The 13,763-nt window shown below is 42.0% G+C and overlaps 1 protein-coding gene across 1 annotated transcript in view; it reads left to right on the top strand.

The window, feature by feature from the left end:
- LOC103375607 (plasma membrane calcium-transporting ATPase 2-like) overlaps positions 1-13,511 on the top strand; it is a gene marked incomplete at its 3' end in the record, with an annotated part of 16,208 nt that extends 2,697 nt beyond the window's left edge. Inside the window, exons 2-16 of the mRNA XM_008305924.1 lie at positions 5-82; positions 746-1,003; positions 2,019-2,144; positions 2,406-2,525; positions 3,901-4,053; positions 6,726-6,940; positions 7,059-7,301; positions 7,535-7,776; positions 7,897-8,134; positions 9,301-9,480; positions 10,090-10,177; positions 10,796-10,902; positions 11,428-11,619; positions 12,950-13,163; positions 13,300-13,511. Coding sequence (XP_008304146.1) covers positions 5-82; positions 746-1,003; positions 2,019-2,144; positions 2,406-2,525; positions 3,901-4,053; positions 6,726-6,940; positions 7,059-7,301; positions 7,535-7,776; positions 7,897-8,134; positions 9,301-9,480; positions 10,090-10,177; positions 10,796-10,902; positions 11,428-11,619; positions 12,950-13,163; positions 13,300-13,511 — 2,666 coding nt within the window. The remainder of the gene's footprint in view (positions 1-4; positions 83-745; positions 1,004-2,018; positions 2,145-2,405; positions 2,526-3,900; positions 4,054-6,725; positions 6,941-7,058; positions 7,302-7,534; positions 7,777-7,896; positions 8,135-9,300; positions 9,481-10,089; positions 10,178-10,795; positions 10,903-11,427; positions 11,620-12,949; positions 13,164-13,299) is intronic.
- Between the last annotated feature and the right edge of the window lie 252 nt (positions 13,512-13,763).

Raw genomic sequence — 13,763 nt, 5'->3', positions numbered from 1 at the left:
ATCACACTGATCATCCTGCAAATCGCTGCCATCGTCTCACTGGGCCTGTCTGTCTACCACCCACCAGGGGGCAACAGTACAAGTCAGTTCACTCACACTGTAGATCATCCTACAAATACATTTCATTATTAGATGATTGATTCTGACATTTTTAGATTTTGTGGGGGGGGGGGAAGTCAGACTTCAGTGTTTCTCCTTCAGAATGGAATTCCTGACAGCAGCGAAGACTCAACACGTGGAATTTACATTTGCAGAATTTACAGAAAGTGTTTGTAAGCTGCCCCGGGTGGAGTCAGTGAGTGCTGATTGGTTTTTGCAGACGCCACAATGACTGCACTAGAATTACTAAAGAAGACATCTGTGCCTCCTCCCTCACTGAAACGAGAGTCTGTATTTGTGCAGATATTCTGTATTTCGGAGTTTAACTTTAAAACTAGTAGCCAGCTGGTTAAAGCGTGTGCCTCATAACCACAGTGTCCCCAGAGCAACTCCCGGCCAGCTGGACTCTGTCGTATCTCCACTCACCACCTCTCTGAGCTTTCTGACAGTACGACCACCTCCGGGGATGGAGAAATTAGCTTCTTGTTAATCTGATGAGTGGATCTGCTTTCTTTGTGTAAACAAACAGTACTCAAACTTTTCTCTGAGTTCTATCGTGGCTTTTAACTAACCTGTTTTAGGTCATTTGTAGTGATCAGTAAGTTAGTTTTGTTGTTTAGTTCCACGTGTCCTCATTTATTTCCAGTGTGCGGCCACGTTGCCGGTGGCGTGGAGGATGAGGGCGAGGCCCACGCTGGTTGGATCGAGGGCGCGGCCATCATGTTCTCTGTCGTCATTGTGGTCCTGGTGACGGCCTTCAACGATTGGTCCAAGGAGAAACAGTTCCGCGGGCTGCAGAGTCGCATCGAGCAGGAACAAAAATTCACAGTCCTCCGCAAAGGTCAGGTCATCGAGATCCCAGTAGCTGAGATCTTGGTGGGAGACATCGCTCAGATCAAGTGCGGTACGAAACACACACACACACACCAAACTGAAGCAGCAAATCTGTGCCACAAAAGCTGGACTCAGATATGACTGAATGTTTCTGCTTTTTTGTTTGTTTGTTTGTTTTCTGCCTCAGGAAGATTCATTCTGACTAAACATCAAACAAAAGGATTTTAAATCTTGAGAGCTTTACCCTTCAGAATCCTTCAGGCTTAAATGAAATGAATTGCAGCCCTTAAGGTTTCAGCCACAAGTTCATTAGTGAGATCAGACTGTTGGGTTACAGTTAACTTCTTTATGGTTATTCAGGGACAGATCACATTAATCAGCTTCTCTGTAAATGTATCAGTGTTAGCTGACAGATGTTACATTAGCCACTAAAGTTCCAGTTCATTTCCTCTTACTTAAACTGAGGGCCCTCAACCAGACCAGGACATCACATCCTGACCATCAGTACACTAAAACATGTGGCTGTGTAGGATGAGGCTCATGGGAAATCTTCACACACACTCAGAAAGTGATGCAAAAGAGGATAAAATAGCAATACACTAAGTGCTGCTTACAGGAAATTATTGGATTTGTTGTTTCTCTCTGTATAATTTAATAATACGAGGTCTTGACCGTACTTAACTTGTGAATTGGTACTAAATGAACACATCAAAATTGAAAATACATAAAAAGAAGACACGTTCATATGCACAGCCTTTGGTCAGAAACATTTCTGAACAATAAACATTCTGTGAATTCTGGATCTGTTTTATGCTTTTTGACTCAATAACAGACTGTAACCCTCTGAACTCCAGCACTTTCTGAGCGTTTCTTGCCCCTGTCAATTTTTTTTTCTATTTCAGCTCGAGAGAACATGGGTTTAACATGGGGTTTTTATAATGTTTTGGTGTTCATCAGATTTAGAAATGACTGGAGCAAAAATCAGTGAACACTGAATTGAGAAATAAATGAAATGCAGGTGCAATATAAGATCCTCCTCACATCCAGAGGCTGAGATGCTCTGACCTCTGACCTCTGACCTGCAGGAGACCTGCTGCCTGCTGATGGGATCCTGATCCAAGGCAACGACCTCAAGATTGATGAGAGCTCTCTGACCGGAGAGTGTGATCAGGTTGATAAGTCTGAGGAGAAGGACCCGATGCTGCTGTCCGGTGAGTGCCAGTGCACAGTCACATGAAGCCTTCCCACAAAAATTTGACTACCACTAATAATAATAATACATTTTATTTTGAAAAGCACTTTTCATTTAAAATAAATCTCAAAGGGCTACAAGTACGCAATAGAAAACAAACAGGACACACACTTAAAATCATAATTTAAAAAAAAAAGATTTTTTAATTTGATGATAATTGATATGACAATGATTTCAAATGAAAAGAAACAGCAGTAACAGTGTTTGAATGTTCCCTCAGGGACCCATGTGATGGAGGGGTCCGGCAAGATGGTGGTGTCAGCTGTCGGCCTCAGTTCTCAAACTGGCATCATCTTCGCTCTCCTGGGTGAGAACGACGAAGAGGAGAAGGCCAAGAAAAGTAAGACATGAGGCAAAACCTGCTGTACATGTCTCAAAAAACTCAGCTCACGTTGAAGTGTCGAAGGTTATACAAGGATAGTAAGTCTGTGAAGTGTTGGGAGGAAAGTTTGACCAGGTCAGCCTCTGAATATTTACACTGTTTGAACAGTGCAAATCAGAAATACTTGCACATTCTTATCAGCTGGTGTTGATTTGAAGTTCCTCCTGTCGTAGTAAGCCACTGAAAAAAATCCTTTATTTCCACATCCACGACATGGGTTATGCACTGGTGACGTTCCCACACTTTAATCTTAATTGTAGTCTGTTTGGCATCACATTACGTGACTCAGAGTGAGTGGTGGAAAAAATATTCAGATTCTTTACGTGAGGGAAAGTGTAAGTAATGCAAACTGAAATCGCTGCATAAAAAGTCCTACTTCAGCAAAATTACATGACTGCAGTAAAAGTCCTGGTTTACCTCTCACACAGCCTGCTATTGGCATCAATGCCCTATCACACTTGAACTTATTCGACGGCGCTTATCAGATTGTTTTCTCCTGACTAGATCCTTGCTTGTGTTGTATCTGCTCTCAGATGTACGTCACTTTGGATAAAAGTATCTGCAAAATGAAATTGTAGAATTGTAGAAGTTCTTCTGCCCTCTAGTGGCCAAAATAAATTAATAAATCAGTCAATGGAATTCCAAATTAAAGTCCCACAGTTGGTGTTAATATAAATTCTGTAATTCTAGTTTGCAGTTTTTTCAATCAATACTAGCTGATTGGTGGTAAAAGCAAACATCTGTCAGTGTTTTACCCTTTGAACCCCAAGTGGTTTCCATGTAGTTACAGCGCCCTCCATAATTATTGGCACCCCATGGTTAAGATGTGTTCTTTAGCTTCTAGTAAATTCAGTTTTTTTCTAAATAATATAAGACCACAATGACAAAAAATAGGAAAATTCAACCTTTAATTCAAGTGCATTTATTCAGTGTGAAAAAAATCCCACATTAAAAAATAATTCTTTGACATCAAATCATGTGTGCCACAGTTATTAGCACCCTTAATGTTAATACAATATTTGTATTGTTGTTGCCAACAATTCATTTGAGTTGAGTTGAAGGTTACATTTTTCTACAATTTTCAGTGTGAGAGGATGTTTCTGCAATAAAAATGGAATTTATTTTAAGGCTTTTTATACATCTTAAATAATTATGCGGGGCGCTGTATCTCTGTGTCTATCAGATTTTTCCTCACTGTGGGCTCATTTTTCACTGCAATAGAAAGTAAACCTCTATGCAAAAAAAACACAACACTGACTAGAAGTACAGAGAACTCAGAAATGAAACCTGCCTAGTTCCCCTTTTACCTCCCAACCCTCTCTTCCAAAACCAGACAAGACACAGGACAGCATCGCTCTGGAGAATGAGGAGGCTGCCGAGTCCGAGGCCAAACCTGAGGCGAAGGTCAACCAGGCCAAGACCAAGAAGGAGAAGTCTGTGCTGCAGGGCAAACTGACCAAAATGTCTATCCTGATCGGCAAGGCTGGTGAGGACTACCATCCCACACACACACACAGAAAATAAACCCTTGGGAATATGAATAACCGCACAGATAGACGTCACGTTCACCTTAACGTTGGCAAAGCTTCATTCAGTCACACCTCATTCTTCTTAAACATTTCCTGTCTATGAATTGTGCTAAACAGATGTTAGGTAGTGAGCTGTAGACGCTGGGTTTTATTAGCTTTGTACAAGCTAGCCATCCCCCTCCCGTTTCCAGTCTTTATGCTAAGCTAGGCTAACCCGCTACTTTCTGCAACTTTATAAACAACAGACACATATGTGTGGTTTCCATCTTCTCTAACTTTCCTCCAGCAAGTAAATACATTCAACCTTTTTTAGGCAGCAGATATGGAACCTTGCATTTCCATTAATGTTCCTCGTAATTTAAATGAGACACCACAGTTAAGGAGAGAGACGTGGTACCACATGTGTCACAAAACAGAGTAGAAAACAGTTGCGTTGAAAAGCAGAGTAGTTTGTGATTCTGGTTTTAGATTGACCTACGGGTCAGGTGTGTGAAGTTTCAGTGTTTTTTGTAAAATGTTCCAGGTTTGTACAGCACAAACACTAAAACCACTTTTCCCAACTTCAGTGTTCATTATAGGCAGAGCTCTAGTTAATCACTTGAATAAGATCAGTGAGGACTTTGGTACCAGTTTAACAGAGAAGTTGTGTTTGGTGGCATTTTACTGTCCAGTGTCTTGTAAATCAAAAGATGCAAATGCAAAGCTTGATCTGAAGATTGAAAGTTTTTACACTGAAGTTGTGCTGTGACGTTCCCTCCCTTAACAGAACAAGTGTTCCAGTATCCATAGTAACATACTACGTAGTATGTCCCAGTACATAGTACACAGTACAATACATAGTACCCAGATGTCCGACTATATCTGGTCACGTCACTGATCTAATTAGCTTATCAGTTGAAAATGTGACCCTGCTCTCTATCTGATCACAGTCTCTTTAATCTTTCTGTGACTGGAGCTCTGTGTTAACTTTGAACCACAAGATGGTTTGGTGATTGTAGTTCTAACACGATTCAGCATGTAAATCAGACATCTGTGGAGTTATAGGAAGCAGATTTCTCTAAGTTAATAAACTTCAGAACAACCTCTTTACTGGCTGCACAGAGATGAAAGTGATCTTCTCATCTGACTCTGGGAAGCAGAGACATGTCCAGAAATGTGGGAGTTTTCCTTTAATAGCAGACACCGTGATCAGGCACTGAGGGGACACTGAAAGGCTGAGGGTCAAAATGCACCCAGTTTTATTGGATGGATGTTTTATTGGGAACATGATTTATCCCGGAATTGAAAGTATTTTTCTGTGTCATTTCAACTGACCTTAATACACTGAGGGGCTTTCAGGACAGATTGGAGGGCGGGAGGGGGGCACCAGCATCAGACCTGCTTCAGTAAAAATTACTGGACAGAAATAGAATTTGGGCTAAAACACTTTGACCGGATGTGACTGAGAGGAGGGATGAAGTAGAAAAACACAATCAGTGGATCGAACATTTCACCTGTTTTCACCTGTCACACACACAGAATGTTGTCTGACCCACAGACAAAAAAATCACTTGTTTTTACTGCAGTCTTAAATGAAATGGCTACTTATCAAATCTTCTACCTGTGGTGTGCATCCAGACCTCACTGATTTGCTAAAATACAAACCATAATCCTTTATAACCATAGTTTAAGCATTTTTCTTCTCTAAATTCAGTTTCTTTTATAAGCCAGATATGTTCAGGTGTTGCCAGTCAGCAGGTGGTGAAACCAGACATTAGAGGCTAAATGCATTCAAGAACATGAAGGTTTATGCTTTAAACGAGGATCAGAATCAAACTGGAAACATTCTGATTACATGGTATGCTTCTTTAACTGTGAGGCCACCAGCTCTGACTGCCAGTGTTATTTCAGCAAACTGCAAGCAAATATTGGACAGCAGAGTGTTTATGAGCGCGACCACAATAAAACAAACTGAGGTGTCATTCATTGATTGAAATATGTGGAAACCAGTGGCTGCTCGAGGTTTGGCAATTCCAAATGAAAAATTTAAGGATAGATGTTAGAAAGACTACAAAGTCTTGTGCTATTATATTCTCTGTATGTATAATATCAGATGAAAATTTTAAATCATTTTCAAACTAATAGTCAGCAGTGTTATCGATCAGTAATTGGTTATTATTAGTGTGATTATTGAATTTCCCTTCTGGGATAAAATAAAGTATTTTTCATTTCATTAGGTACAGTGGACAGTATTCTGGACGCCAAATTGGTAAAATTATATCAACCACTCAGCAGTAGCAACACCAGCCCAGTAGACTCTGGCTGTGTTTGAAAATGTGAGCTCTGCTCGGAGGTCATTAATGACCACAGAAGTCACTGTTATGGTGCCCTGTTGCTGCCTAAAGCCCCACAATGCTCTCTTCTTGCCAACATGGACTGAGAGCAGTCCGAGTGTTCGACTCCTCTCGTCTCTACAGTATTCAATAGTAATGCATTTTCTGACATGCATGTCCCTCATCTTCTGCCTTATGAGTTTAAATGTCTTTACCCTGTTAAACTGTTAACAGAAAGTAACCAGTAATCATTAACATTACTTGTATAATTTACAGCTTATTTGAGTTGAGTGAGACTTTGTGTTTGTTTCAACCAGGTCTGGTCATGTCGACTCTGACCATCGTCGTCCTCTTCCTCTTCTTTGTGATTGACACCTTCGGGATCCAGGGTCGCCCCTTTCTGGCCAATTGCACCCCGATATACATCCAGTACTTTGTCAAGTTTCTCATCATCGGCGTGACAGTGCTGGTTGTGGCTGTTCCTGAGGGGCTGCCACTCGCCGTCACCATCTCTCTGGCCTACTCTGTCAAGGTGAGCAGGACAGCAAGTGAAGGGGATTATGACAAATGTAACACTAATGGTCCCACTCAGAGTTGTGTCATAGTCGTTTTGCTAAGTTTGATAGGCAGCATCGTTCTGCATCTTTTAGAAAATGATGAAAGACAACAACCTGGTGCGTCACCTGGATGCCTGTGAGACGATGGGCAATGCCACGGCTATCTGCTCCGACAAGACAGGTACTCTGACCACGAACCGTATGACAGTGGTACAGGCCTACATCAGTAGTAGATACTACAAGACCATCCCCAAACCTGACGCCATCAAACCAGAGACTCTGGAAACGTTGGTCAGAAGCATCGCCATCAACTCAGCATACACCACCAAGATCCTGGTGAGACCTTCACTGTCCAGCTACACCAAAGAACAACATGAGCACAGAACCTAATCCTAACCTCAAAGAGTTATTCCACGTAAAATCAGATTTTTTTTATGTGTAGTAACTTTATTACATTTAATTAAGTCATATAAAAAGTTTTTTTCCATCGTTTCTGAGCCTTTAAACGTCCAGGCTTAAAGGGTCGTGCTTTCTCATGTACATCACATCCAAACCTTGTGTGCCCTCAGCCTCCGGAGAAAGAAGGCGGCCTGCCTTGCCACGTGGGCAACAAGACGGAGTGCGGTCTACTGGGCCTGCTGCTCGAGCTGAGGAGGGACTACCAGCCAATCAGAGATGAGGTTCCCGAGGAGCAGTTCTACAAGGTGTACACATTCAACTCCTCACGCAAATCCATGAGCACGGTGCTGCAAAACGCTGACGGCGGTTTCATCATGTACACCAAAGGAGCATCAGAGATCGTCCTGAGGAAGTAAGAAAAAAGACACAGTTAGCTCATTGTGCGAGCCAATCCCTCACTCATCCATCTGAGGGGAGCTGAGCTGTTTCTTGCCTGTTTGGTAGTGCCTCATAATCTCCCTCCGCCTCCCAGATGCTCTCATATCCTGGACGCCCAGGGCAGGCCCCGCGTCTTCAAGCCCAAGGACTGCGACAAGGTGGTGCGTGAGGTGATCGAACCGATGGCCTGCAACGGACTGAGGACCATCTGTGTGGCCTACAGAGACTTTCCTGCCAAAGCCGGAGAGCCGGCGTGGGACAGTGAGAACGACATCCTCAACGAGCTGACCTGCATTGCCGTGGTGGGCATCGAGGACCCCGTCAGACCAGAGGTACAGTCAGACCTCCTGTAGTGAACCCCTGATCTCAGGATCAGGTGGAACTGAGTAATGAGAGTCATTACACACCATGTTTTATCATTTTCAGCTGTCAGTGATGAGAGGCTCCTTTGCTCTAAATCCTATCTGTCATCTCAGACTACTTATAGATGCGTCATCAAGTTCTGAGTGGTTTTTGCTCTTGTAGAGTAAAATGTAGTTATTAGGCACATGTAAAATAGCATCAGTTAAACCAAAGAGCTGTACAAGTTAAAGTAGCCACCTGTAAAACACAAACACTAAAAGAAAAATCTGGTTTTGAAGCTATAAATCATAAAAACAAAAACAAAACTTTTTTATTATTATTTACTTTTTTTTTTTTTTTTTAAATTAAAAAACAGTCTAAAGTTTTACTGTGATCCAGTGATAGAGGAAGCATGTGGTTTTTATCAAATACCTGGAGGAGATACGCAGCTCCCACTGAAAGATAACATAAACCTTTAGAAATAAGTCAGATTGTTTATCCGCCTCCATGTCCAGTCACTGAACCTGCCTGAACTGTACATGGACTGACTGTGTTTGTATAGCACAGTTACAAAGTGCCTTACAGTAAAAACCAACAGCAATAAAATCTGCAGCATCAATGCAAAACAAGATCATATTATAACGTTATTAAACCACATACAAGTGATTTCAAAAATCGCTGAAAATCTTAGAGCATCGATAGAAACTACAGTTTGATGTGACGTATATTTATGGGATTTCCATTGTGCCTGTAAAAAATGTATAAACTGTGAAAACGTGCAGACTGAGAGATAGTCCAGCTGTTTCTACCTGCTAACCTCCCTTCAGTTGCTTCTAGCTGCCCTCCAACTACTTTGTGTGTTTTTGTGTTTCAACATCTTGAAGGCGAAAATTTGAGTACACCTAATTCAATTTGTCTATTATGCTGTTTGGGAATTATTGAATTTGAATAATTAGGTGTTGCTTTGCTGCATTTTTACCTTTGCCTGTAAAGCACTTTGAATAACCTCTTTGTACGGTAAGGTGCTATAGAAATACACTTGTTTGCTTCCTTTAGGCTTCATAGTCATTTTTAAACCGAGGAGCTGACAAGTGTCTCTGTCATCCCTCCGGTATCTTTAAAGTGAAAGATTTCCTCTGTTGTGATGCTCCTCCAGGTGCCTGAAGCCGTCTCAAAGTGTCAGCGTGCAGGCATCACTGTTCGCATGGTGACCGGAGACAACATCAGCACTGCCCGCGCCATCGCTGTCAAGTGTGGCATCCTGAGACCCGACGAGGACTTCCTCTGTCTGGAGGGCGAGGAGTTCAACCGGCTGATCAGAAACGACAGAGGAGAGGTGAGACGAGTTCAAAATATATTTGTTTTACTGTAGTTTGCTGTAGCCCACCTCCATCTTTGACCACAAGTTGACTCCAAAATGCAACCAAAACAAGTGAACCTCAATTAAATCACAGCTCAGTGGATATAGCATCCTAGTAAAAACTTCCACGACAACTTCTACATCCAGAGAACCATCCCATTAGAGTTCAGCAGTGTTTGCTGTAAAAGGCAGCACAGTACAAGCTGGTTACAACAGAGTAATGACAGGATTTCTCTTTTTGCTTGTAAGTCACTTCAAATCCAGTTCTGTATTTCTGTCCCACATTTTTTCATCTTACTTATCGGCTAATGTATAAACTGATACCCATATACCTGATACAAGCTAAAATCAGTTTATTTGTAGGCTTAGATTTGCAGCAGATTAAATAGTAGCTCACACTAGTTGACATTTACTCAAAGTTATTTATTGCTTTGTTTGTAAAAGTAAAAGTTTTTCGTCTATGCTATAAAATTATGGTAACTAAGGAGGTACTGGTTACCCTATAGCAGGCCTATCTGTAAAAAATAACGGTATATTTGATATAAAATTTGTTGTGTAAAAAATCTTTTATTGCTTGTGTTCTAGGTGGAACAGGAGCGTCTGGATAGGATATGGCCTAAACTGCGTGTTCTGGCTCGTTCATCACCAAAGGACAAGCACACACTGGTCAAGGGTGAGTTCATTCGGACAGAGATTTAACTCTTTGTTTCTCATGTTGGATTCATTTTTCACTGCAGTATGAAGTCTGCACAACCATGGCTAGGATAGAGACAACTCAGAAATGCCTTCTGTGCTGTGTGACACAGTTACAATGACAGGAATCATAAGAAAAGAACAAACTAAAGCTGAATTTCTATAATTATTGATTTTACAAAATGTAATAAAATGGAATCAACAGGACCAACATTTTCTCACGTGTCCACAGGTTTTACCAACACTGGCACACAGATGAGTAGTTCAAGTATCGCCTAAAAGTTCAAAGTCTGCCAATTGTTTCCGCTTTTACAGTTTCTGACTCTGCTTAATTGTGTGATTTGGGTGATTTTGTAAAGACAACCTGCCTTTCTAACCCATCAGCAGAGTTAATGTAGTTTGATGTGTATTTGTTAACATGCTGGATCACTGCTGTCACGTTTACTCGTCCTAGTGCACAAGATAAGTTACATGTCGTTGTAAACTAGATATCGCATCGGTCAAACGCCGACTGAACTACAGGAAATGCATGTTCCATGTGTCCTAAAATGTTCAGATTTACTAAAACTGAGATTCTCGTTTTGTTTCTGCTGATCAGGCATCATTGACAGCACAGTGGGTGAAATCCGACAGGTGGTGGCCGTGACAGGAGACGGCACCAACGACGGTCCTGCCCTCAAAAAAGCTGATGTTGGCTTTGCCATGGTAACTATCGCTTCATTTTCCATCTTTGTTCCACAGCTCTCCACTGCATCACTCATCTGCTGCTTCAGTTTCTCTCTTCATCAATACCAAAAGAAAAAAAATACACCTTTGACTTAATTACATTAAATCTAATGCTGCCATGAAATAGTTTTTTTTTTTTTTCCTATAACCAACTTTGAGCATCAATATTATGGGATAGATCATAGTTTCAGCAGCAGAACTGCAGCAGTCTAATGTCTGTGGGATGGAGGGCTCTGGCTGCCTCTTCGTGGACTGACCTGTCAGCCAGTTCCAATACTTTCTGACTTCCCCACCTGGTTTGTTTCACTTGACTCCAAGCACTTTTCCTCGTACCAGAGATGTGAATCTTTAAAGCAGCCCACAAATACATAGTGTTATTCAACCTCATGTTCTCAAGGTTTAGATGAGTATTCGATTTTTTGTCGACTGTCAGACAAATACAGAAGGTTGTCACACTGAACCAGCTGGTTATTGTGATTTTCCACCTTCTCTGCCTCCTATCAGGGAATTGCCGGCACAGACGTGGCCAAAGAAGCTTCTGACATCATCCTGACTGACGATAACTTCACCAGTATCGTCAAGGCCGTCATGTGGGGCAGAAACGTGTATGACAGCATCGCCAAGTTCCTGCAGTTCCAGCTCACCGTCAACGTGGTGGCCGTGATCGTGGCGTTCACCGGCGCCTGCATCACTCAGGTCTGAAATTAATATGTTGATATCAGTCGTCACAGGATGAGTCTAAATAACCACAGGCAGGTCGGTCAGTGTTGCCTTTTTAATATGATGTTTAAGCTTAAACTAATCAACAGTTCGGACATTTAAATTGAAGCCAATCAGGTGCCTCACATGTTGTTCGACAGTGACTACTCAGAGTTACAGCTGGTATCTGGTGTTTCTATGAAAGTCCAGGGCTGCTGGTATCACAATAAACTCTGAAATCCTTTAATCAAAGTATAGTGTCAGTACAATGAAATAAACTTCAAACTCGACTGGTGACCTGTCCAGGGTGTCCCCTGCCTTCGCCTTAAGTCAGCTGGGATGGGCTCCAGCCCCCCCACAATCCTAGTGAGGATTAAGCGGTTTATAGATAATGGATGGGTGGAATATCTCCAGAAATAAAACTCCCACATCTATGAAATATGTGAGGACACAGACAAAATTAATTCCAGCAGGTCCAACTGACCAAATGGCTCCACCAGAGGACACATTTTTAATCATTGGCCCATGAAAATTCAAAGACGTGGAGTACTTGCCTGTTATTAATGACAGTTATTTTTCAGTGATGCATTTCATTGTCCTGACTTTGTGTTGACACATACACAGTGTGCATGTAGTTACAGAATCATGACAGACTGAGAGAAGGAGGGAAATATCTGTTTACACTGTCTGATAAAATGTAAATAAAATACATGGACGGTTAAAACTGACCAACCTTAGTAGACGTTTGACAAGAAAATCATGTTAAATGGAGTCGACTGAACGTTGTTATGTAGATATACACTCTTAAAATGACGTTTAGTCTCCTCGATAAGAGTTCTACCGTATTTTAAAACAAGACAATTTAGCATCTTTTTAGGAGAACATTTCCTATTAATGAGAACGAGGCTTTCTTTTGTTTTTTACCAGAAGAACCTAGAAAAGGAGAAACACGTCTCAAAACGTCTCTCATGCCCAGTGAAGGTCTGCTGAGGATGAGCAGCCTAAATGTGCAGGAGTGTTCTGTGTGGGTCTGAAAGGAGTCTAACAGCAGATCACACCAGGAGCTGCAGATGTCGCTTCATCGTGAAGTGATGCTCTCACTGTGTGCTAACGCTAAATGTGATTCATTTGCCAGAAAGCCTATTCAAAGACACAAATATTCTGTGGGGGAACTGAAGTTAAGCAATTTAGCAGGTTGAAAAGGATTCAATATAAAAAGAATGATTCGCTCACGTCACATGTCGGCACATGTTCAATTTGTCAGTGAGTAGAAGCAAGAAAAAAAAGAGTAAAACTAAACGGGTGACGTCTGCTCCTCGCCCTGCAGGACTCTCCCCTGAAGGCCGTCCAGATGCTGTGGGTGAACCTCATCATGGACACTCTGGCTTCTCTGGCTCTGGCCACTGAACAGCCCACCGAGTCTCTGCTGGAACGTAAACCGTACGGCCGCGACAAGCCTCTCATCTCCAGGACGATGATGAAGAACATCCTGGGCCACGCTGTGTACCAGCTCATCGTCATCTTTACCCTGCTCTTTGCTGGTGAGTTCAGGGGCAACTGTAACTGTGTAATTATAGAAGATTTTAAATTAACTTGAATTTCCCTTCTGGGATAAATAAAGTATTTTTCATTCATTTCATTCATTTCATCGTTATATTTTCTGCCTTTGTTTCTCAGGTGAGAAGCTTTTCGGCATCAGCAGCGGCCGCAATGCCCCCCTGCACTCCCCGCCGTCAGAGCACTACACCATCGTGTTCAACGCGTTCGTCATGATGCAGCTTTTCAACGAACTCAATGCCAGGAAGCTCCACGGCGAGAGAAACGTGTTTGAGGGCATTCACAAGAACCTCGTCTTCTGCAGCGTCATACTCGGAACCTTCGTCTTGCAAGTAAATAATGCTGTCATGTCCCTCTTTCTTTAAATTGGAGGTATTCAGTAGCTCACACATGTTACACTAAAGAAAAATTATGAAACTAAAGTGCAAAGTAATGTGCAAATCATGCAGGTAGAAGAAATAAGATGCAAAATTGTGCTGGTATTTGGAGCTGGAGTGAGTATTTGCAGCATCACAAAAGGTCGCCAGTTCGTGTCCCAGTGAGGACACCCGGGATTTTTCTGCGTGGAGTTTGCATGTTCTCCC

The sequence above is a fragment of the Stegastes partitus genome, unplaced genomic scaffold (genome assembly GCF_000690725.1).
Source record: "Stegastes partitus isolate 25-593 unplaced genomic scaffold, Stegastes_partitus-1.0.2 Scaffold2701, whole genome shotgun sequence".
In the NCBI taxonomy this organism is placed as follows: Eukaryota; Metazoa; Chordata; class Actinopteri; family Pomacentridae; genus Stegastes; species Stegastes partitus.
This window is presented reverse-complemented; position numbering and strand designations above follow the sequence as displayed.